General features: G+C 57.8%; 1 protein-coding gene across 4 annotated transcripts; it reads left to right on the top strand.

Annotated features, from left to right (window-relative positions):
* Window positions 1-141: 141 nt before the first annotated feature.
* On the top strand, window positions 142-23,655 carry LOC102970393 (CLK4 associating serine/arginine rich protein). Of its 4 annotated transcripts, none has more exons than XM_042968436.1 (21): window positions 142-219; window positions 1,238-1,365; window positions 8,649-8,746; window positions 9,330-9,431; window positions 9,646-9,725; window positions 11,794-11,878; window positions 13,076-13,224; window positions 14,082-14,178; window positions 15,170-15,248; window positions 15,331-15,404; window positions 16,682-16,723; window positions 17,574-17,789; window positions 17,906-18,196; window positions 19,775-20,032; window positions 20,359-20,398; window positions 20,744-20,804; window positions 21,028-21,086; window positions 21,162-21,208; window positions 22,911-23,145; window positions 23,245-23,269; window positions 23,472-23,655. In XM_042968436.1, exons 2-21 carry the CDS (start codon window positions 1,267-1,269, stop codon window positions 23,588-23,590), a joined length of 2,256 nt encoding a protein of 751 aa, XP_042824370.1. In that variant the 5' UTR covers window positions 142-219; window positions 1,238-1,266; the 3' UTR covers window positions 23,591-23,655. The 4 variants fall into 4 exon arrangements, with proteins under 4 accessions (XP_042824370.1, XP_042824371.1, XP_042824369.1 ...); XM_042968437.1 differs by having other exon boundaries at window positions 23,063-23,145; window positions 23,472-23,604; XM_042968435.1 differs by having other exon boundaries at window positions 23,245-23,604.

Genomic DNA, 23,655 nt, shown 5'->3' with positions numbered 1-23,655 from the left:
ACACCCCGGGCCCCTCACGCACAAACCCTCCGGGAAGCCCTTAGCTCCGCCTCTCACGCCTCCGTCCTCCAGGCCCCGCCCCTTCCCTTCAGGGCACGCCCTTCGCGTCGGCGGAAGCGCGCTGCGCCACGTTCCGCCCCTCCGTTTCGCGCGGCCTCCCACTTCCGCTTCCGGTGCGGGCCGCGCGCGAGCGCAGCGGTGGGAGGCGGCGACGAGCCGGTGAGTGCAGGCAGCGGGCCCCGACCTCCTGGCTTTCGGGCGGGCGTCAGCCCAGCTCCGCCCTCGTCTCGGCCCTTCCCCGGGGTGCCGTGAGCCTCTGCTCAGCCCCAGCCCCGAGGGCCGCCGGCCCCGCACCCCCTCAGGCCTGCCGCGCCTCAGGCCGCGCCCCTGCCCCCGCGGCGGGCCAGAACTCGCCGCGTCGGACCCCGCCGCTTGCCACAGGCCCCGCCCCTTTGTCAAAAACCTTATCCCGAACCCTAAGGCCCCGACCCGGTCCTCGAGCCCGGTCCAAACCCTGGGGCTCCGCCCCCGTCTGCAAGCCTTGCCCCTCAGGTCAGCCCACCCCCTCCCGTCTGCCAGCTCCGCCTTCGTCGGTCTCTCCTCAGATTTTCACCCCCCCCCCCCGCCCCCGCCACTCAGATTCCTTCTGTAAACCTCAGCCCCACTCTGGTTTTTATTTACAGCACCCCACCATGTTCCCCCTCCGCCCCCGAGCGTTGTCGTCCTTCGTCCACGCCCTTCACCTGCCCTCCGTCCCGACCCCCCCCCCCCCCACATCCCCTTACAACTACTCTGTTCCCATGAAGTCTTGTCTTGTCTTCACCTGCATTCATACCCTGCCCCGCCGCCACGGGTAACCCCATTTCCGCCCTTCTGCCTCCCTGGAGCTACAGCCCCAGCTGTTGGGGCTCTGCCTCCAGACCTTACATCAAAGGCTCGCTCCCAGCATTCCGAAACCTTTCATCCTTGATTCTAGCGCCCTGAACTCACGACACTCCTTCCCCGGGGAGGCTCACTCCAGAATCGCCTGGGGGGTTTCCAGAGCGCCCAGGGTGTTGGCTCAGAGTTGCCAGGGAGGCGCTTCAGCATCTGGCGCGCGGTCCTGCAGCCTCCCTTCCCCTCCCTGCAGCAGCTGGTGTTCAGGATGGGTTCTGTCACCAACTCGTTAGGCGACTTCGGTTCTTCTGCCCCTACGGTTTTTTACAGCGCATCTGACGCTCCCGTCTCCTCCCCCCAGGTTGAGGCCCCAAGCTCGGCCTCACCACGATGTGGCACGAGGCTCGGAAGCATGAGCGCAAGCTTCGAGGCATGATGGTCGACTACAAGAAGAGGGCAGAGCGGCGGCGGGAGTACTATGAAAAGATTGTGAGTAACCGGCCTTATTCTGGGGTGGGGGCTCCCCTGGAGGGCGAGGCCCTGGTCACCCTGGCGAGGTCTGGGCTTGAAAATATTTCCCGGGCGCAGTCGTTGGTAAAAACCAGAGGCGTCCTCTCGGCTATGGCGTGCTGCGTTGTTCGGTGCGGGCTCGGTACCCAGCTGGCGTGAGCAGGAAGGAGGAAAGTCTCTGTAACACTCAGAGCAGGCCAGGTAGAAGACCGACCAGCTCCCGGATGCTGTCTTCCTGCTGTCTTCGCAGCGCCCAGAAAAGCTCGGCCCTTCTTGAGGTTTGGCTCGGCACCCCGTAGGAGCGCCGTCAGTATTCATTAAGTAGACTCTGACCGCTCTCGTCTCCGGTTTGATGCTTCGGTTGCTTTTGGAGAGACCACACTCCCATCCCGTGACCTGAAAGGCCCTTATGGTCTGACCTCTATCAGCCAGCCTCTCAGCTTCATCCTTGAGTTGCTCCACTGGGCTTATTTCCATCTCTGTCACCACAGGGCATTGTGCCTGTAATGTCTCCCCTCACCTATTTAACTCCTACTTGCCCTTGAGATCCCCCCTCCCCCCGTGCCCAGCTTGAAATGGCACTTGTGTAGCAGGTTCAACTCTCCTGTGAGACGGTGTTAATACAGATGTTCCTGTTCACAACTGCAATACTGCTTTAGCGCCCTACCTGGTCTCCTGGCCTTCATTCTTGCCCCGCTCCAATCCATCCTCTTCAGCAGAGCTAGAGAGGTCTTTCTAAGGCACAAGGCTGACCCTGTCCTTCACTTGCTCTGAACCCCTCCACGGCTCCCTAGTGCTCTTGAGAGAAAGGCCAGGCTCCTCAACACAGCCTTCAAGCCTCACGTGGTCTGGCTTTTTGCCACCTGCTCCCCCCTTGCCCCTTTAAACTCGTGCCACCCTGCTTTCTGCTTCGTTCCTTTGCTCAAGCCATCTGGCCATCCTTGTTATCTAGGGTGATAATTCTCTAACACAGAAGATGTATAAAGAGTATCAGTTTGTTTCTCAGGATTAAAGAGCCACGGGCCTTTGCATGAGCTCTTCCCATGCACGGCTAACTGCTGCTCGTCTGTCAGATGTCACTTCCAAGGAAGTCTTCCCTTATCCCCCATACTCCAGCAAGTGTCCCCGTAAATGCCATTATAACCCTTGTTCTTCCCGTTAGGAATTTCTTTTTTTTAATCTAATGTTTATTTATTTTCGAGAGAGAGAGGGAGACAGAGCGTGAGCAGAGGAGAAGCAGAGAGAGAGAGAGGGAGGCACAGAATCCAAAGCAGGCTCCAGGCTCTGAGCTGTCAGCACAGAGCCCGACGCGGGGCTTGAACCCACGAACCACGAGATCATAATCTGAGCCGAAGTCAGACTCTAAACAACTGAGCCACCCAGGCGCCCCCTGGCACACACATAACAACACACGTATCTAGCTCTGTAAGACTGGGGACTGGTTGTGTTCAGGTCATCTTTGCATCCTAAGCTTGGGTCCAGTAAATATGGTTTGAAAGAATAGATGAGTAAAAATACTAATACGAGTAGTTATCATTTTAATTGCTCCTTCTGAGACAGCAGGCTCTGCGAGGAGAGCTTTAGATGCATCCCCATAGTCATCAATGAAGTACAAGTGCTATTATTGTAGGAAGGGATTCTCCGAGAGCTCCTCACTTGCCTTCTGTCACCCAGGAAGGAACTGGGCGGAAGGGAGAGCCCCTCTCTGGCGGTGTCGAAAAGATTACCACATGACCATGAGAGCAGGGCCTGGGTCTGTGCTGGCCATCGTTGAGGCCCCAGTGTGGGGCAGGGATGTAATGCTTAGGAGTAAATAGCTGTCCTGAGCTATAATAAGAGCTCATGGGGTACCAGACCCAGTGCCTACTACATTGGTACATTCTTTCTAGCCCTTTGAGCCGGCCTGGGAGGTTGGTATTGATGCCTGTGTTAAGGTGATGCTGATAAGAACGGCTCGTCTCTTGAGCACTTGTGTGTTAAACCGCTGGGCTAAGTGCTTGACGTGCATTTACGCTTCATCAAGTCTTCTCTGTAGTCTAGGGGGTGGTTCTTATTCTTCTCTCCATTTCATAGATGAGTGAACTGAGGCTCAGACAGTCATGGTCAACAGTCCTTTAGCAAGAGGGCAGAGCTGGCATTCTAACCAGACTCTGAACCTTGACCTCTCTTAGCACCTCACTTGGGCTTTTACTGCAGAAATACAGGTTCTGAAAGGTAAAGCGACTAGTCCAAGGTGACACAGCCTGGAGGCAAAGTATTAAAATGGTTAATTAAGGCCTTTGAGTTTGAGTCCTCGAGGTCTGGGTTCAAATTCCAGCTCTTCCACTTACATACTGCATGACCTTGGGCAAGTAACTGTCTCCCTGAGCTAGTTTCCTTTTTTGCATTTGAAATGATGTATCCTAAAACGTTAGTGGTTTAAACAACATAGAAGTTTCTGTCTTTTTCCCCCAAAAGCCCAGAAATAGCCAGTTCTGCTTAAGGACCATATAGTTGTTCACCTGCACATGGATTCTCTTACCAGTGTGGTTTCAAGGTCTAAGAGGGCTGCTTAGGCACTAGCCATCATGTCTGCATTCCATCCAGCAGGGACGAAGAGGGAGGGAAAAGAGGCAAAAGCGCTTATGCCAATTTTGAAGAAAGTTTCTAGATGTTTGCACACAACACTTGCACTTATCCCACTAGGCAGAAAGTAGCCCCGTGGTCGTGTACAGGTGCAAGGAAGGCTTAGAGGCATAGGCTTTATTCTGGATGGCCTTGTGCCAGATGTGTTAGGAGCCTGTTACTATTAAAGGAGGGGGAGTAGATGTTGGCTGCCAGTTGATGGTCTGCCACAAATGGTGGGGGGTGAGCACCTCCCTCACAGGGCTGTTCATTGAGATTGGGCACACAGACCTCAGCGCAGGCTTGCCCAGGGTGACTTACTTGCTCAGTGAATGCTAGCTCTTGCTACTGAAGTTCTTATCACCAGGTAGAGCTGGAATTGTCGTGGTGTGGAGGAAAGAAGGCTGGAGTTGGGTGGTTCTCAAGGCCTGGGATTCCAGGCTCTTTTAGCAGGGGAGCTCCCTGAGCTTTATTTTCCCTCTCGGGACAGTAGTGATCATCAGCCTCTCTCACTGGGTGACAGGGTAGAAATTCAAGAACAAGGACAGTGTCTGTGGAGTGCTTTATGGTGTGGGCCTGTACAAGCCTCCATTGTCCCCATACGTGAACGTGATCAGCATTCAGAGCTGAGCTGTCAAGCTGTGGGCAGTGGCTGGTGGCTGCTTTGGGGAGGGGATGGGGCCGCTCACACGGGTCTCTCGTCTTATTCTTGGGCCGAGAGGAGGCTGTGGGGCAAGTGTTGAAGAAGCCTTGGTAGTTTGTGGCCGGCTGAATGGGTGTGTCCACACAGGGCTGGTTTCTCTGCTCTTGATTTGTCCTCGGTGCCTACTTTCTCTCCCTCCCTGACCTTGGTTCTGTCATTGCTCGCATCCTTGTCAGGTCTCTTCTTTAATCAGCGGTTTGGATGAGAAACAGAATTCTCTGGTGATAAGAAAATGGGAAATAAACAGTGCCCAGTTCAGGCATCTCCTCCAGAAAGCCCCAGGCTGACCACCCCCTCAGCCCCCAATCCCTGCCAGCCGCCGCCCGGGCCAAGTCGGGCGTTCCCCTGGGCTCCCCCATCCCCCTGCCGCCCACTGTAGGTCATCGCGGCGTGGGACAGGTCTGTCCCCGACACTGGACTGTGAGCTGTGAGGGGTAGGGCCGGGGCTGTCTCAGTCATTGCCACGGCCCTAGCACAGGGCCTGGCACATAGTGGGTGCCTGCTTATCAATTCAGTGAATGAATGAGAGTCCACCAACTCCTCTGACTTCATCTGATGCTGGAGGCAGAATAATCCAATGGTTAAGAATAGATTTTTGGGGGGCGCCTGGCCGGCTCAGTTGGAAGAGCATGCGACTCTTGATCTGAGGTCATGAGTTTAAGCCTCTCGTTGGGTGTAGAAATTAGTCGAATAAAAACTTGAAAGAATGGGTCTTGGATTTTGAAGAGGTATCTGTACACCCCGTGTTCCTTGCAGTATTACAATAGCCAAGATGGGGAAGCGACCTAAAGGCCCGTCTGCTGATGAAGGGATGAAGGAAATGTGGTGGGTCCATAGGGTGGAGTATTGTTCAGCCTTAGAAAGGGAGAAAAATAAAAAAAGGTATCCTGTCACGTGCGGCAACACAGAGGAACCGTGAAGACCTGATGCCTAGTGAAATGAGCCAGTCACAGAAAGTGATGCAAGGTTCCACGTATATGAGGTATCGGCAAGTAGTCAGGCCCTTAGAAACAGGAAACCGAGGGGCCCCTTGGTAGCTCAGCCTGTTGAGCCTCCGACTCTTGATTTCGGGTCAAGTCATGACCCAGGGTCGTGGGATCGAGCCTTGCATCGGGCTCCATGCTGTCAGGGCGGAATTCTCTTGGGATTCTTTCTCTCTCCCTCTCCCCCACTCTCAAAATAAATACACTTAAAAGAGGAAACTGGAAACAGAAAAGTGGTTCCCGAGGGTTTGCGGGGAGGAGAAAAGGGGAGTCACTCAGCGGGTATAGACTTTCAGTTTTGCAAGACGAAGAAATTCTAGAGATCAGTCGCACGGCACGGTGCCTGTGACTTCGTGGTAACGTACGCTACGCTTGAAAGCACTTAACGTGGTGGGTTTTGTATTCTATGCCTTTTACTAGAAAAAAAAATTACTTTTGAAAAAAGAGTGGATTTGGGGGCAGACCCATTTGGGTTCAAATCCTAGTTCTGTTTGTTACTGGCATGATTTCAAGCCCGTGGGCCTCACCCCTCTGAGCCTCCGTTTACTCATCTGGAGCACTACTAACCTTTGTCCCACAGCTGAGAAGTTTGAGAAAATGCGCATAAAATGCTTAGCTCAATGCCTGGCTTTTAGGACAGTTTATTGACTTTCCTAGACTCTCCTAGCAGAGCCAGGCCCCGGACTTAGATTTTCACTCCCAGCCTGATGCTTTTTCCTTCCTTTGGTGCAGGCGCAGCCGGTGGCTTCCCCGTTCCAGTCAGAGTCCCGTTGTAAACAGTGTCCCTTGATGGCTGTGGGCCCCAGGCATTTGGCCAGGAGCAGACGCAGGGGGGCTGAGGGGGTCTTGGCCAGGGGCCTCACAGGGCTGAGGGAAAAACAAGGGGCTCGGTCTCCTGATCTGTCAGGATTCACTCTCTTCCGTTCTGTCAGTGTTCCCGAGCCCCTGCTGTGGGGCAGGCCCTGCTCCCGGCGCTGGGGATACGACGCAGAGACCCCTGCCTCGTGGGAGTTAAGTTCTAGAGTGGGAGACAAGTGATCAATGAATGTAAGGTGCAAGACCAAGCGGTAGCAGGTGTTGTGAAGAAAACAGGTGGAGTTGGGGCACCTGGGTGGCTGTCAGTTGAGTGTCTGCCTCTTGATTTCAGCTCAGGTCATGATCCCAGCGTTGGCCCCGTGTTGGGCCCTGCGCTGAGCATGCAGCCTGCATGAGATTCTCTCTCCCTCTGCTCCTCTCCCCTGTGCGTGCTTTCTCTAAAATAATAAAACAGTGGAGTTCAGGAGAGCAAGAGTAAATACGGGCTTGTGCGGGGAACTACTTAGAGGTGATGAGGAAGGCTTCTAGAAGGAGGTCAGAAATAAGCGAGGGGGCAGCCACCTCCTAGAGCCTCTGCAGGCTGAGGGAAGAGTGAGCATAGAGGTCCAGAGCAGAACGTGGGCGCAGTGGTCAAGGAATGGCGCGGAGGCCAGCGTGCCCCGGAGCGGAGCCAGGGGAGAGAGGTCAGAGAGGGATGTGGCCTGAGAGGCCTTGGCAGAACCCCCAGGCCCTGTGTGGGAAACGGACTGCGGAGGGCAAGGGGGCTGTGAGCAGGGAGCCCGAGAGGAGGCTGCCAGGGGGTCTGGGGAGAGGAGGTACTGGCTGGACCAGGGCCTGATGAGAGAGGGTTGGACTCTGGGGAGGCGTTGCCAGGAGTGTTGCCGGCATTCAGTGGATAGCCCAGCAGCCCTTCTTGTGGCTCCTGTGGGTTCTGTGACGTGGCACACAGCAGGAGCCCAGCCAAGACCTGACACTCGGGACTGGGCAGTGGGAGCTCCGGTGCTAGGTTGTATCCTTTCCTCACACCCTCATGGTGACTTGGAGTCGTGACCCCCCACACAGTGGCTCAAGCCTGAGGGGCGTAGACTCAGGGGACATTCTCCTCTCTGTTGGTACCTTTTTAACAGCTTTATTGAGGTAGAATTCACATACCATGCAGCTCAGCGGTTTCCAGTATATTCACAGGCGTGTATATCCATCACCACGTTGTAATTTTAGAAAATTTTCATGACCCCAAAAAGAATCCCATACCCATTAGCAGTCAGTACCCCCAACTTCCCACCGCTGGGTAGCTGCTAATCTACTTCCTGTCTCTGTGGATTCACCTCTTCTGGACATTTCACATAAATGGAGTCATACAACACGTGCTTTTTGTGACTGACTTCGTTCACTTAACGTTATATTTTCAAGGTTCATCAATGTTGTAGCACATGTCACTTCTTCACTTATATTGGTAATTTTCCATTGTCTAAATAGACCACATTTTGTTAATCGATCATCTGTTGATGGACATTTGATTGTTTCCATCTTGGGACTGTTGTGAATCGTGCAGCCTGAATATTTGTGTACAAGTATTTGAATATCTATTTTTAGTTCTTGCGGTGTATCCTCGGGAGTGGAGTTGCTGCGTCTTAGGGCAGTAGTTTAACTTTTCAAGAACTTAATTTCTCCATACTCTTGTCAGTATTGTCAATATCTGTCTTTTCCGTTTTAGCTTTCCTAGCGAATGTGAAGCAGTGTCTCGTGGTTCTGATATTTCTGTGATGAGTCGTGACACTGATCTTTTCATGAGCTCACGTGGTCCTGGTGTGTCTTAGAGGCCAGTCCAAGCCACAGTGCTCACACCTGGCTCTGAATGAGCGGCGGGGGAGGGATGTGAATGCTCGGGAGATAACATTTTAGGGGCAGGAGGACTTGGTACTTGCTCTACAGAAAGTTGGACCAGAGCTCAGAGCCTTTTTCCACCATCACAAGGCCCCCTGTCCCTAGAGGTTAGGTGGCTCCCGTTAGTCCTGCCACCCCTGTGCAGCTTAGTTTCCCTCTGAAGTACGGCCCACTTGACATCAGAAGTGAGCCTACTGCTAAGCTTGGTTGCGGAGTGCTGGCAGGGCTTGGAGCTCAGTGGGGTGGTGACCTCCATCCGTCTACCCCTGCAGAAGAAGGACCCAGCCCAGTTCCTGCAAGTGCACGGCCGAGCTTGCAAGGTGCACCTGGATTCTGCCGTCGCCCTGGCCGCCGAGAGCCCCGTTAACATGTAAGACTGAGCTTGAAGGGCAGGGCCGTGTCTGTGTCTGAGGGCTGGAGGTCAGAAGAGACCGAGGGTATGAATAGACCTTTGGGGACTCAGGCAAGGAACGCTTGCCTTACACGAGAAGGTGACCGTCACTGGCTGAGGAGAGCCAGCAGGGGTTGGCAGAGGCCCTGGGGTACAGAGGTGGTTGGGGTACTTAGAGGGGAATGGGTGAGGCCGGTGCCAGGGGCCCAGATGAAATGGGAAGTGGCTTGCCACAGGGGATGTTTCAAGGTGACCGGGGCTTAGAAAACGGCCCCTGGGACCTGGCTCAAGTTTCTCTCTCGTTTGGTTCTGCGAATTAGGGCCCTTGTTTCCTCAGGGCCCTATTCAGACCCTAACCAGGCCAGGAGCCTGAATGTGGATTCGGGGAAATGAGTGAGAAGTTGGGGGGGGGGGTGGTGATGGTGGGGTCCATGGCCTGGAAGATCACAGGAGCTGAGGGTCAGGCTCCCAAGTTTGAGGTGACAGGGAATTGACATGGGCACTGGGGACCCTAAAGTCCTTGTTCCCCTAAACTCCTTGCTCCCCTGCTCCTCATTTTCAGGATGCCCTGGCAGGGAGACACCAACAACATGATTGACCGCTTCGATGTCCGTGCCCACCTTGACTACATCCCCGACTACACCCCCCCGCTGCTCACCACCATGTAAGCAGCTTCCCTAAGGCTTGCCAGACAGGGAGTCTGACCCTTGCTGCCTCTTCTTCCCCAAACCCTTGCCTGCCCATCACCTTCCTGGGAAGGAGTAGGTGTGCTGGTGGGGAGCCTCCCAGCCCAAGCCCAGCTCCTCATCCAACTCCTGCTGGCTTGGGGTGGGGCCTGCCCTTCCCCTCTCATCTCAACATCTTGACCTCCTCCAAAGCTCCCCAGAACAGGAGTCGGACGAGCGGAAATGTAACTACGAGCGCTACCGAGGCCTGGTGCAGAACGACTTTGCTGGCAGTGAGTGAGCTGGGGTGCGGGGAGTGGGTTGGGAGTCCATGCGGATGGAAACACCAGTTTTACCCCAGTGGTTTCTCCTAAGGGACCTGGGGTTTGCTCCCAGCTCTCTCCCTCCTGGGCCTCCGTCTCTGGACCCAGTACAGTGATATCTGCTGGGTGAGGTGGTCCTGTTGAGGTCACTTCCACATCCCATACCGTCTGCCTCTGTGGTCTTTTTCCCTGAAAAATTGGGGAAAATAGCAAGAACACATTGTTTCCCTGTGTGATGTTCACCCTGCCTGTTTGGGTCGGAATGTCACTTTTAAAGAGGAAACGTGTTTTAGGAATTGTTTAGAAATATTAGAGTTTAACAATCTGCCCAGCATTCGTATATATTTGTGTATGTCTGGTATTGTTCTCTGAGCCGTCACCACTGCTGTTTTCACAAATGAGAAAATGGAGGCTCAGATTTCTTCCCACTCTGGGCTGGCCCAGGGATATTCGGACCCTGAGTTTTTTATCTGTATTATCTCATTATATCTGATTACATCTGCACAATCACCTAGGGGTGGTACCCATTTTACAGACAAGTATGTTGAGGCTCAGGAGTTGGTGGGAACACTGTCTAAGGAGCTGGGATTCTTACCCTACCCTTAACCACTGCTGCCTCCTGGTGGACAACTCTGAGCTTTAGCTCACCCCCTGAGACGGGCTTTGAGACTTCCCCTTCCAGGGCTTCCCTGTTGAGTTAAAGAGAGGACAGGCCCACATGCAAGTCCCTCAGCCTGACGGGCCTTGCTGTCCCCCACCCGGAGAAGGGTGGTGATGTTGGTTTTTGTCCCCCAGGGTGGGTGTAAAAGTTTGGGGAGGGGTGCGTGAAGGCCCAGCACCGAGCCTGGCACAGTCAGCCACTGCCGTGTGTTTGCTATACCCTTATTTTTTTTGTTTGTTTGTTTCTAAGGTAGACATTTCAGCATCTCTAAAATCAAAGATTGCCAAAATTCTAGCAACTGATGAGGTGTTAGAGTCAGGGAGATTTATCATCCCTTTTTGCTTTCACCTGAGGTCACAAGGGTTGTTGGTGATGGAGTCAGAGTTTCCTTTTGTTCTGACTCCTCACTCATTCATTGCCACAATTCCTGAGCACCTGAGGTACATCACATGTTCCTCTGGGGCCAGGGGGTCTCCTCGGGGAGAGGGTAACAGTCACATAGTCACCAGAGTGGGTGGTGATTGCAAACTCAGGTGGCATTCTAGCACACAGTGGGCCATTCTCTGAGGTCCTTGACCGAGGCTAGGGTCAGGGAGGGGTGGAGAGGAGCTCTCTGGCAAGGAGAGTCCTGTAGGGGGGGTGGAGGTAGGTACTCTCTGGGGACAGGGCGAAGGCCTATGTGGCTGGAGTAGGGAGAGCGAGGCCCCTGCATGAGATAGGCCAACAGGGCCCTTTCTCGCCATGGGTGGGAACCAGAGTGGTCACTGCAGCAAGGGACAGTGCTGCGCCACCTCCAGGCTCGCCCGGCCCACCCACCTGACTTTTTGGGTAGTAGAGCTGACGCCCAGGGGAAGGGGGCTCGCCCAGGGCCCCACGCCCAGTCGGGAGCATGTGTTTCATTGCAGGGAGCGTCAGGGAAGTCTCTGATACAGTACTGAGCTCCCCAGTTAGGTGTTGCGGGTAAGTGAGAGCCCAGATGGCTCTGAACACATACTTTAAACTTGAGCCACGGTGAGGCACCCGGCAGAATAGCCCGTGGAGTCCGGGTGACATCCAGCGCTCAGGATAAGCCCGTGGTTCTGAAGGACCCAACCCGAGGCCTCCCTTCCGGGGATCAGTCACGTGGCCCGGGTACCAGGTGCTCAGCTCACTCCTACAGCAGAGGAAACGAGGCAGAGAGCAGTTGGGTCCCTTTACCCTGGCAAAGGCCACCTGCAGTTGTGTGTCCTCACCACACGGTTTATGATGATCCGCAAATCGGTGACTCTGTCCCTGGCTGTGCTTGGGTTGTACCCACCCTCCTACCCGCCGCTGCACACACGTGTGTCCCCTGCTTCCTGAATTCCCGGTGACCCCGTCCACTCTGCCTTGCTGCAGTCTCCGAGGAGCAGTGCCTGTACCAGATCTACATTGACGAGTTGTATGGAGGCCTCCAGAGACCCAGTGAGGATGAGAAGAAGAAGTGAGTTGGGTGTCGGGGGAGGCAGGAGGACTGGGAGCCCCACCAGCACGGCCTCATCCAGCTTGTCCACGTCAGTGTCCCCAGAGTCGGGGCCAGTGCTTGGCACACGGTGGGCGCCCACTTACTAAGAATTTAGAGGAGGAAGTGGTGGCCAGAAGCAAGGATTTGCTCAGAAACCCCTGCCTTGAGTTTCCAGCTTGCAGCGCGGTGGGAGGTGCCGTTGGTTGACCCGGCCCGGGTTTGAGTCCTGAGCGTGAGGACTCCCTCTCCGAGCTTTGGCGTGCTCCCCTATGTGACAGGCTAACAGGGGTGCCCTCTGTCTGCGGGCGATGGAGCTTATGGACGGCCTGTCCGTGCGTGTCCTTCAGTAAGCGGGTGCTCAGCAGCAGCCAGTGTCACTGTGGACGGGGCCTTCTCAAGCCGTGTCCCTCGAGAGGAAGGGGTGGGAGGAAGGGCGGGGCCTTACCTGGAGCTGCTGCTGGCTCGGGGAGGTCCTCAGCTGGCAGTGTCGCTGCTCTCTTTGTTTCCCCTGCCTGGGCAGCCTCGTGCCCTCCAGGGCAGCGCTCAGCCCGCTTGTCTGCGGCGGTCCTGGGCCCGACTCCTCCCCTCCTGCTGCCGAATCTTCCCCTTTGTGATCCTGAGCGCTTGCTGCTTCCCTCCATCTGCAGTTTCCGCAGATGTAATGGAAGCCTTTTGATGACTGATCTTTACCCAGGAGCCTACTTTCAGGAGAAGGCTGGCACTAGAAGGGCGGCAGGGAATGTTGACTACTTTCATTCAGCGACAGACATGCATGAGGCCCCTCCTCTGCTCTGGCAAAGCTGGGGCATATTGTTACCCAGGATAACTGGGTCCTGCCGTCTCGGGCTCAGACTGCTGCGGGGGGGGGGGGGGAGACAGATCTGTCCCCCGACAGTAATGATCCAGTGTGGGTGGGGCTGAGGAGCTGAGGATGGTGCTCGACCCTGCCTGGGGGAGGACTTCCTGGTGTGTTGGAACTGGAGTCTGGGGGAAGAGGGAGGGGTTGTGGGAGGCAGGCGCAGAGGGTCCTAGGCTGAGGGAGAGCACGTGTGGAGGCCTGGAGGCAAGGGCACCCTTGAGAGGTCAGAGTGCAGGGAGTCAGTGTGCCCTCGAGGCTTGGCTCTGGGCTGCGCCCTGCCCTTGGCCTTCCTGGCTCACCGGCTCCCCCGGTCCCAGGCTGGCGGAGAAGAAGGCTTCCATTGGCTACACCTACGAGGACAGCACCGTGGCCGAGGTGGAGAAGGTGGCGGAGAAGCCAGAGGAGGAGGAGTCGCCAGCTGAGGAGGAGAGCAACTCGGACGAAGATGAGGTCATCCCCGACATCGGTGGGGTCCCCTCTCTGCCCTCCCCCACCCCGCAGTCCCTGGGCATCGTTTTCGTGTCTCGTTCCTCACCCTCTGTGGGGCGCCCTGCACTTACGAGCCCTGTCTCTCCCGCCCCCACTGTGGGGCGCTCCAGCCTCTGCCGTCCTCCCTGTCTCACTCATGTGCTCCTCTTTGCCGGCCTCCCTCTCTGTACGTGTCGTCTCTCATTTCTAGGACCCTGCTCTTATGATACTGTCCCCACCTAGGCTCTGTCTCCGTTCTCTTCTACTTGGTCAGCCTGTCTCCCTGTTTTTCTCTCCCCTCTGGAAAACAAGTGTTCATTCAGTTCCAGAGCCATCCCTTGCCGCCCCCCACCCCCCAGCACTGCTGTTCACCCCCTACCCAAATATCCATGGCTCCAGCCAGCTACCTGTTTCCCCTCCTCAGCCAGCTGCTGCTTATCACACACATGTAAGGGGTCCATCCTACCTTCCACTTAGTCATGGTGCATCCAGCTCCTGAAAACCCGTGACCTCCACCCCCTGCCTCCTGCCCACTTAGATCTTTACCCACCCCCGTCCCCCTTCACGTATCCTGCATCGCTGCCTCCTCTTGTCTTGCTCGTCCATCCCGGTGCTCTACATTTGGACCCTCATCCATTGCATTGCCTCTCCCCTGCCCCTTGCCCTTCGTTGTGCTCGCCTCTGGCCAAGCCCTGTGCCTGCTTGGGGATGCTGAGATGAGCTGACTTGTTCCCTCCCTGCAGAGGCCTGCAGTCTGGTGGGCGTCCCCTCGCGCCCCCACCTCCCGGGGCACTGCCCCTTCTCCCCGGTCCTCTCACTCGGCTTTGGTCCCTGACGGCCTTTCTCTTGGTGCAGACGTGGAGGTGGACGTGGACGAACTGAACCAGGAGCAGGTGGCAGATCTCAACAAACAGGCCACGACCTATGGCATGGCCGACGGTGACTTTGTCAGGTGAGGCCCGCTGGCTGGTTCTCCCCACTCCGGACCTGGCATTTGTCATTACCCCTGCTACCAACGGCCACTTTATTCCTGAGCACTAGTGTGCCTGGCCCCGTGCCGGGTTCTTCACACACACAGACTCCTGAGCTCGTGGGATGGATACTTACGACCGGGCCTTGCCTGTGCAGAAACTGAGGCTGCGCCCAACTCCATGTGACTTTGGCCATCTGACCCCTAAAAGCTCACGGGGCTCCTGGGCCTGGTGGACAGCACCCTCTGGTGGAGAGGCTTCATTCACTGGATCACTTATTTGCGCTTGCCGAATGGAGCCTCTTCCCCGAGTCCCACCCTGTGCAGATCACATAGAACAGTCCCAGCTAATAGAGGATTGAGTCCGAATCTGAATAATCCTGTCTGAACACAGCACCCTCTGCCCAGAACCCTCCGTGACCACCCCGTCACTCGGGCAGCCAGAGTCCTCACCATGGCCACGAAGTCTTACCTGTCTGGTCCTCTGCCCCTCTTCCCACACCCCGCCCCCAGCCTCCGTGGCCTCCTTACCCCCGAGCCATCCCCCGACCAGCTTTAGGCCACTGTGCTGTTGGCTCTGCTGGCTTCTGTGTGGCTTACTCCCCAAGGCTGCTGCTTAGCCCTCCCTTTCTCTGTGTGGCTTCTCTGACCTCCCTGTCGAAAGCTGTAGCAGATTCTGCCAGTTCCCTGGCACTTCTTCCCCCTTCTACAGTCAAGGTTGTCACCATCTAACCTAATACCTCGGTCATGGTCCGTCTTGTCCCCAGAACGTAAGCCTGTGAGGGCGAGGATTTTTGTTTGTTTTCAGTGCTGAATCACCAATGTGTAAAATAGCGTTTGCACGCAGTAGGTGCTCAATAATAGTGCTGAACGAGTGAGAGACTCCAGGATGGCATGGGATCCCTCACTTCCTGCGACAGCCCTGCTTGTGGCCTGCCCACTCCTCCATTGTCACCGTCCTCTCCTTCCACAGGATGCTCCGGAAAGACAAGGAGGAGGCGGAGGCGATCAAACATGCCAAGGCTCTTGAGGAAGAGAAGGCCATGTATTCGGTGAGGGCCGGGTCGGGCGGGGGCAGGGGTGTGCGTCAGGGAGGGCATAGCCCTCACCGGCCAGGTGCCCATCCTACTCCAGGGCCGTCGCTCCCGGCGCCAGCGGAGGGAGTTCCGGGAAAAGCGACTAAGGGGCCGCAAGATCAGCCCACCCAGGTAGGTCGGGTTCTCCCCTGTGCCCTGCCAGCCTCATTCTTTCCGGGCTCTGGGGGAGGGGCTGGGGCTCAAGGAGACTCTTCGGGGGCACGCTTTCGTTTGTGGACAGAGTCCTCCTAGTGAGGCAGTAAATGGGAAAGATTCAGAATAGGAGTGGCTGAGGGGCATGTGGACGCCCTGCCCTGCCCTGCCAGCCACTCCCCGTACCCTGCTGGACTTGGGACTCTTGCCAGGCATCCCAGACACCTGTGGGGAGGTGGTGTGGAGTAGCTGAGGGCAGAGTCACGGGGAACATGCCTGTCCCTGAAGTCCTGCCTGGTTCTCCTCCTGGGCTGTGTCCTTGTCAGATTTTGGGCAAGTGACTTCTATCTTCGGTTTCCTCCTTTGGAAAAGAGGCATTGTCATCTCCCAGGATTGGGGGCGAGCCAGTGCCCACTTTGAGGCCTGGGGCGGGTTTGGGTGAGGCAGAGGTGGGGTGTGGAGAGCCCACCTAGTCCAGCGGCCTCGAGATGAGCCCGCTGCAGCTTCTTAGCCCTGGAGGCCGCGGGCAAACCCATGCCGCTTTTTGCTGTGTCTCCTCTGGTCGGGGAGGGTCCTTGAGGGGAGCTGTGAGGGTTAAACAGCCTCTTGTGGGTTCACAGGGCTTGGTGTGGGGTCTGGAAAGGGTTCCTCCACAGGCTGCATGGATTCTTGCTGTCACCATTCTCCCCTAGAGGTCGTCAGTGTAGTGCATGAAAGCATGCGCTCAGGGTCATAGGGCCTAGCTGTGAATCCCAGCTCCTTCGTTTAGGAGCTGTGTGATGCTGGGCAAGTGGCTCTCTATCTCTGGACCTCAGTTTCTTCAGCTCTGAGGTGTGAATGATTACATTACCCATGGCAGAGTTGTGAAGCAGTTGAGGTAGCTTTTCTAGTTTTATTGTTGTCATTAACAAGCCAGGACCCAGTTAGCAGAACCAAGGACTTGGGAGTGGCAGGAGGGACACTTCAGTCTAGGGTTCAGAGCCCAAGGAGGATTGAGGCCGCTGAAGTCCTTGTTGCTCAGGGTCAGGAGGGGCCCAGGACATTCACTGTTTGTGGTGTGTGGCCGAGGTTCAGGCTTTGGACAGATCTGAGGCGAGGCGGGCAGAGGGATCAAGGTAGGGCTTGGAACCTGGCCGCAGCCGCCGCCTCCATGGACCCAGTACCTGGCCTTGAGTGCCTCGGTTGGGGGAACGGGTGCAATTCCGTGCCCACTCAGATGCCCAGTCCCTGCTTGTCCCGCCCCGTTCTCTCCACAGCTACGCCCGCCGAGACAGCCCCACCTACGACCCCTATAAGCGGTGAGTTTCCAGGGCCCAAGGAAGGGCAGGGCTGGGGAGGAGGGGCGGGGCCACCCTGTAGGCTGCTCTGAGACCTCAGACTGGCACCTGGTGTCACCTGTGGGTCTGAATCATTTTTCTGTTTTTCAGAATGTTACTCTGCTTTCCTAGTTTTTTTTTTCCTTTAAACGTGAACCTTCTTTGATTTTCTGATTTAAACACAACGTGGTTGTGTGTTAAAAATCACCAAGCGTGATAGGAAGCCCTGACATAGAAATCAGAAGTCTCTTTGATCTAAACTCCCAGAAATAACCAGTGAGAAATATGGCCCAGAAGGGCCTGGCTTTGCCCCTGTGTGTCTTCAGGATGTGGGAGTAGTTGGGGCAGGGGCCTTGAGGTTGGACGGACATCAGTCTGACCCCCGTACGCTTTTCAGGATGCAGAGGGAGGGACCTGCCTCTCTGGGCTCAGGGAAGAGTAGGTAAGGCGAGGCGTGTGCCTTTCAGTCCAAGGTCTGGCACAGGCAAGCGCTTGGTACAGAGGAGCGGTTAGGGATGTAGGTAGTTTTCCTTTGTGATGATGGAATTCAACCACACTTAACGTTTCAGAACTTGTTTGAGAGCTACGTTGAGGAGATCTTCCTGGATGTGTTCATTGCCTTTTAATAGTTCCATGAGATCGATACATTTTTCTGTCACTCGCTTTCTTACTTACTTTAAGGAGGCTCCGTGGTTGGGAGTCAGACCCTTACAAAGCCGAGTTTCTCGTCTGAGTTTCTCACCGTCCTCATCTGTGGCTCTGTGCTGTGTTTACTTAGCCAGGGGGCTCCCGGGGAGCCTGGCAATTGAGCCCCCTCCTCCCTGCCCTGTAGGTCACCCTCAGAGTCCAGCTCCGAGTCCCGCTCCCGCTCCCGCTCCCCGACCCCAGGCCGCGAGGAGAAGATCACGTTCATCACCAGTTTTGGGGGCAGCGATGAGGAGGCAGCCGCAGCAGCGGCTGCAGCAGCCGCATCAGGGGCCACCACAGGGAAGCCCCCCGCGCCCCCCCAGCCCGGCGGCCCCGCACCGGGACGTAATGCCAGCGCCCGGTCGGTAACGCTCACGCTGCCCGTCCTACGCCCCCGGCCACCGTGGGGGGGACCCAGGGCAGTGGGGGGCCACGGCCCAGGCCCATGCTGACCGGCCCTCCGTGCCCCGCCTGCAGCCGCCGCTCCTCCTCCTCCTCCTCCTCCTCTTCTTCTGCCTCGAGGACCTCCAGCTCCCGCTCCAGTTCCCGCTCCAGCTCCCGCTCCCGCCGTGGCGGGGGCTACTACCGTTCTGGCCGCCACGCACGCTCCCGCTCCCGGTCCTGGTCCCGCTCCCGGTCCCGCTCCCGGCGCTATTCTCGGTCCCGTAGCCGTGGCCGGCGGCACTCAGGTGGGGGCTCCCGAGACGGACACCGGTACTCCCGTTCACCCGCCCGGCGTGGTGGTTACGGGCCCCGGCGCAGAAGCAGGTGCGTGAGGCTGGCGTGTGTTTGCGTGTGGGGTTGGGGGAGGTGGGCGCGGGACCGGGGGGTGGGCATGGCCCGAAGTCAGCGAGACCAGGCTCTAGGGGACCAGGCCACTGCTGTTTTGTGGGGAAGCACTCGGTTTGCAGAGGGAGGCGTGTGCCGTCTGTTCTCCGTGTGTGGTGACGTGGGATGGAGCACAGCCACATCCTCGGGGATGCAGTGGGGACGGGAGACTGAGCTGCTCCTCTCCTGGGGAGTCCCCGGGCCAGTTCGGGTGGGGGGATTGTGTCTGGAGTGGTACGTGGACACTCCAGGGTGCCCTTTGGTTTGCACTGGGGACCTGGCTGGCCTTTAGGCCTGGGGTACTCTGGGCAGAGAGGTGCTGCTGCTGAGGCAGGAAGCGAAGCATCTGGGGACTGGAATGTCCTCCCTGGGCTCTGACCCGGTGGGATCAGGGCTGCCTGTGTGAAGGCAGCATGGCTCAGCCTGCGGGAGTGTGGGCTGTGGAGCGTCTGCCTGGCTTTAAATCCTGGCCCTGCTGGTAAACTTTCAGGGCTTCGTTTTTCTCATCCGTAAAATTAGGAGAGTGTTGCTCTCGCTGAGTCGGCGGGAAGGTGTGACAGGTAACGCAGGGGACTGCTCCACTGGGGCGCTGGCGTTGGGGGAGCGCTTCTTCCGTCAGCTCTGCCACCTGTCCTGTGGCGTGCATCTCCACGTCAGCTGCCTCCAGGGGCTGGTGTCTGAAATAAAGGGGCCAGGTGGGCCCCGGCAGACTGGGGCGCACGCGTCCCGTCGAGTCGGGTTGTTGGCTGTGCAGCAGCAGGTCCGGTGTTGTTCTGTCTTGTGGTTTCTCGAGAGAAGTTGAGAGTCTGGATTTTTAAAGGGTAGTTCGTTTTCTCAGTGTTGTCAGCGAGTTTGAGTTTTGTGAAAACTCGGACAGCTCCTCCCTGACAGAATCAGCGTGTAGTGTGGATTTGGCTTCCGGATGGTTCTCTGTAGCCTGACCCAGGGTGACCACGGGAGAAACGCTGGGGTTGGAGGAAGGGGGCCTGGCCACATCTTGAATGCCAGTCTGAGGGTGAGCCATCGCTGAGGAGCCCCCAGGGTCCTGAGCAGAGGAGGGATGGGGCTGCATGTCCCCAGAGTGGGTCTCGTGGGATCTGTGCTCTGGATTGGTGGGGAGAGTGGGCACGCAGGTAAGGAGGTGCTGAGGGTGTAGGTGGGGTCACAGCCCCTGGGCGCCCAGAGCTGGGCACGGTGAGTAAAGGGGGGAGCCGGCCAGCCACGTCCCACCCTCCCAGAGATCACCTCCCAGGGAAGTGGGTGAGAAGGTGTCTCATGAGCGAGAAGCGAGGAGCCATTTCAGGGTGGTCGTATGTGGAGGGTGGTCTCTGTGTAGACACCGAGCAAGGCCAGGGGGCAGCCGAGGAGAAGGCAGCTGGAGAGAAGCGGGTGATGGCACCTGGACCTACCGTAGGGCCTAGCGGATGGCTGTCGACTTGGAGCCCAGGCGGGGGTGTGCGGGGGGGCTCCGTGGCTCCTCACGGCCCCCCTCTGCCCACCCCCCCCCCGTGCCCCTAGGAGCCGCTCCCGCTCCGGGGACCGGTACAGGCGGGGCGGCCGGGGCCCCCGGCACCACAGCAGTAGCCGCAGCCGCAGCAGCTGGTCCCTCAGCCCGTCCCGCAGTCGCAGCCTGACTCGGAGCCGCAGCCCCAGCCAGAGCCGCAGCCGCAGCCAGAGCCGCAGCCGCAGCCGCAGCCAGAGCCACTCGCCATCGCCCCCAAGGGAGAAGCTGACCAGGCCGGCGGCGTCCCCTGCTGTGGGCGAGAAGCTGAAAAAGTAAGCGGGGGCAGGGGGGCTGGGGGAAGACGGTCGGTCGTCAGCCTCAGGCGAGGTGGCTGAGCCCCACCGTTCTCTTTCTGAAGAGAGCTTGGTCCCGCCTCGGGAGGTCTGAGGGGCACGTGGCCCCAACCCGGGAGGGTAGATCTGAGGGGCGTCTGAGGCGTCGCGGCCCTACCTCGGGTGAGGGTTTAGGGGACACGGCCCCTGTCTCGAGAGAGCCGAGAGGCACAGTGTCTCCTCGGGGGTGTCCGAGGCCCACTGCCCTCAGACACTCCCGAGGTTGCCTGGGGTCAGAGGTGGCAGCCGTCCTTTCCTCCTCCCAGGACCGAACCTGCCGCTGGTAAAGAGACAGGAGCTGCCAAAGTCAGTAAGAATTTGGAACTCGCCCGTCTAATTCCCGCCAGCAGCAGTGCCCGAGAGCTGGGCCCGGTGGGCCTGCAGGGGGGGCCCGGGGGGGGGTCGGGAGATCCAGCCCTGGGGTTGAAGGGGGCTGGGAATGCTCTGCCCCGTGAGATCTGCGTCCCCCTCCCCTCCTCACTGTCCAGCGGGGCTCCAGCCGTCCCCGGGCTTCCCAGACCCTTGTGGCGGGCATCCGCAGCCTGTCCCTCCTCCCCACGCGCCCCCGCAAGACCCAGGCTCTTGGATGAGGTAGGTTGTGGGAGCTCCGGACACCCACCCCCTCTCCCGCCTCTTCTCCCCCTTCCCCAGCCCAAGCTGACGCCACAGGAGAAGCTGAAGCTGAGGATGCAGAAGGCACTGAACAGGCAGTGTATGTGCCACCACGTGCACCCGGTCTCCCCGGCCCCTTCCCAGCGTCCCGTGGGGGAGGCCCTGCCCTTCCCTGCACGGGAGGGCATCAGCGTGCACGCCGTTCGGCCACCACGCCAAGGGCCTTGGCCGTCCGGTGGGCCTCTCTGGGCTCAGCTTTGGCATCGGGAGAGCGGGGGCTCTTGAGGGCACCCCTCAGCTATCGTGTCCCTCTTTCACTCCAGTCAAGGCGGATAAGAAGGCAGCGCAGGAGAAGATGATACAGCAGGAGCATGAGCGCCAGGTAGGAGTGAGACTGAGGAGTGGGGGCGGGACGGGCTGCCAGCCGGGCCCGCCCTCACGGCCATCTCTGCCACAGGAGCGGGAAGACGAGCTCCGAGCCATGGCCCGCAAGATCCGCATGAAGTAAGACCGTCGCACTCCTGCCTCTAGGTCACAGCCCCCCGCTCGTGGGCTGCCCAGTGTTCTCAACCGCCTGGTCCCTAGCTAGAGCCCCGTTGTCTGCTCCAGCCCTAGGAGTGGAAGGCAAAGTGCCCGCCTGGCCCTCAGCGTCCTCCCTCTGTCCTCGGCTTTTGTGCCGTGCCTGCCGTGTCTCCTCCTGGCTCTGCCGGCCCCGGAGCACGGAACCTCTGCTGTTCCTTTGCCTGGCTTCATTTGTGGGGGGGTTCCCGGAGGGGGGCTCCCTGACTGTCCTGTCTAGAGTAGCGCCCCCAAATGCTCCATCCCGCAAGCCTGCCGTGTTTTCTTCAGAGCACTAACCCCCACTTGGCACGTACTGTTCTGTTCCTGCGCTTACTAGTTGATGCCCCTCAAAGTGAGATGAGGACAGGTTCGGTGCTGGGTCCCTGCTGTGCGCTCAGCCCCCGGAACACAGAAGTGGTGCTTAGTAAGCCAACCCCGTGGCGGCTTCCTCTTCTCCCCTTCTGTTCCTCAACTCCTCACTGCAAAGTGGACAGGCTCGGGGCCTGGGTCAGACAGACGTGAAGTCGAGTTCCAGCTCTGCCTCTCTGTGACCGTGTGGCCCCAGGGGTGGTTGCCAGCTCTTTCCTCACTTCAGATGGTTTTTCGTTTTTTTTAAATTTATTTTTGAGAAGGGGGGGGAGGAGAGAAAACACAAGCGGGGGAGGGGCGGAAAGCAAGGGAGACCCAGAATCTGAGGCAGGCTGTGCTGACAGCTCAGAGCCTGACGCAGGTCTCAAACCCACGAACCACAAGATCATGAGCTGAGCTGAAGTCCAGTGCTTAACTGACTGAGCCACCCAGGCGTCCACTCCTTTTTTTTTTTTTAATTATTTTTATTTATCTTATTTCACTTAAAACCTCACTTCATACTCTGCAGCCAGGACAGATCTTGGTGACGACCTCACAGGGCAGCTCAGGGATTAGTGCTCGGAAACCGTAGGCCTGCTCGCTCGGGGCCAGTGTGCAGAACCAGAGATCTAAGTGCTCAGTGTTGGCGAGGAGGAGAGTCCGTCGGTGGCAGGGCCATGTTTCTTTCTGGTTCCACTCGTACTTGATGTGGGTCCTCAGACAAGCAACTTCACCTTTGAGCGGGGACTCTCCACTTCCTCTCCGGGGGATCCTTCCGTGGGGCTTCCAGCACAGTCCCTAGCATGTCAGAAGTCTGCTCGTTGTATTTGTCACTGTGGTTTGCTTTTTGCGAGCCCATCATGTGTGCCTCTGAGGATGCTGCCTGCTTGTCAGGTGGGGAAGCAGAGTGCCCAGGGACTCAGCCTTGTGGCCAGTTCTGATCCTGCCTCGGCCGCCCCCAGCTGTGGGCCTTCTTCCTGTCTGGGCCTCCGTTTGCTCGTCTGCTAAATGAGGACGAACAGTTGTCCCTCCTTACAGGCTTGTTGGCTGGATTCACTGAGATCAGGGCCAGGCGAGTAGAAGGGGCCCAGTCCCCGACTTTATGACAAAGGCTGGTAAAGCACGTAGTGTGTGAGTCCCTGTGTTTTGAGACCACCTAAACTGACAGGAAGTGGCCAAACTTTCCAGTTCTGTATGTTTGTTCAGCAGGCCTTTCAAAGCCAGGCCGACTGACATTCCAGTCCTGGCTCTGCCCAGCCTGTTCCCTCTGAGCTCAGTGTTCTCATTTCCAATCAAGGACGGCAGCAGTACCTGCCCTTGGGTTTACCCTGCCCTTGGACTGGGATGTTGGAGGCACCTGCCCCGGGCAGGCAACCCAGCCCGCCCTCAAGTTCAGCATTCTCTCCGCGTGCTCATGCCTTCCCCTGGGTCGCCTCCCTTTCTCTGCAGGGAGCGGGAACGCAGAGAGAAGGAGAGAGAAGAATGGGAACGTCAGTATAGCCGGCAGAGCCGCTCACCCTCCCCCCGTTACAGTAAGTATCCCCACGGCCGCCGCTGGATGCCGCGTCGGAAGTCCAGCCCTGGCGCCCCGTCCCTGGGCGTGTGTGTGCTTTGTTCTCTTTTCTTTCCAGGTCGAGAATACAGCTCTTCCCGAAGGTAAGCAAGCCAGCCCCGCTCCCTGGAACGTGACGTCCCTGCCTCGATTCTCCATCCCCTCTCTGTACCCCTCTGCGTGTGGAGGCTGGCCTGGTCCCGTTAGCGTCCCTCCCTCTGCAGCTCGCTCCCGGTCACGGGTGCGTGTGTACGCGGTGTGGCTGCTTCCCCCAGCCCTCACGGGGTCCCTCCTTTCTCTCTCCAGGCGCTCAAGGTCGCGATCTCGAAGTCCCCATTACCGACATTAGGCAGAAGTGTGGGGGGCTGGGGGGTGGGGTGAGGGCTCAGGCTGTGATGCTGCTGGTTTTATCTCTAATGAAATAAAATCACTCGCTATTTAATTCCCTTTACCTGGCCTCGGTGTCATCTGTGTGGTCAGTGTCCAGCCA

This window comes from Panthera tigris, chromosome E2, assembly GCF_018350195.1.
Source record: "Panthera tigris isolate Pti1 chromosome E2, P.tigris_Pti1_mat1.1, whole genome shotgun sequence".
NCBI lineage: Eukaryota > Metazoa > Chordata > Mammalia > Carnivora > Felidae > Panthera > Panthera tigris.
The sequence above is the reverse complement of the archived record's forward strand: the minus strand, read 5'-3'. Positions and strand labels throughout refer to the sequence as shown.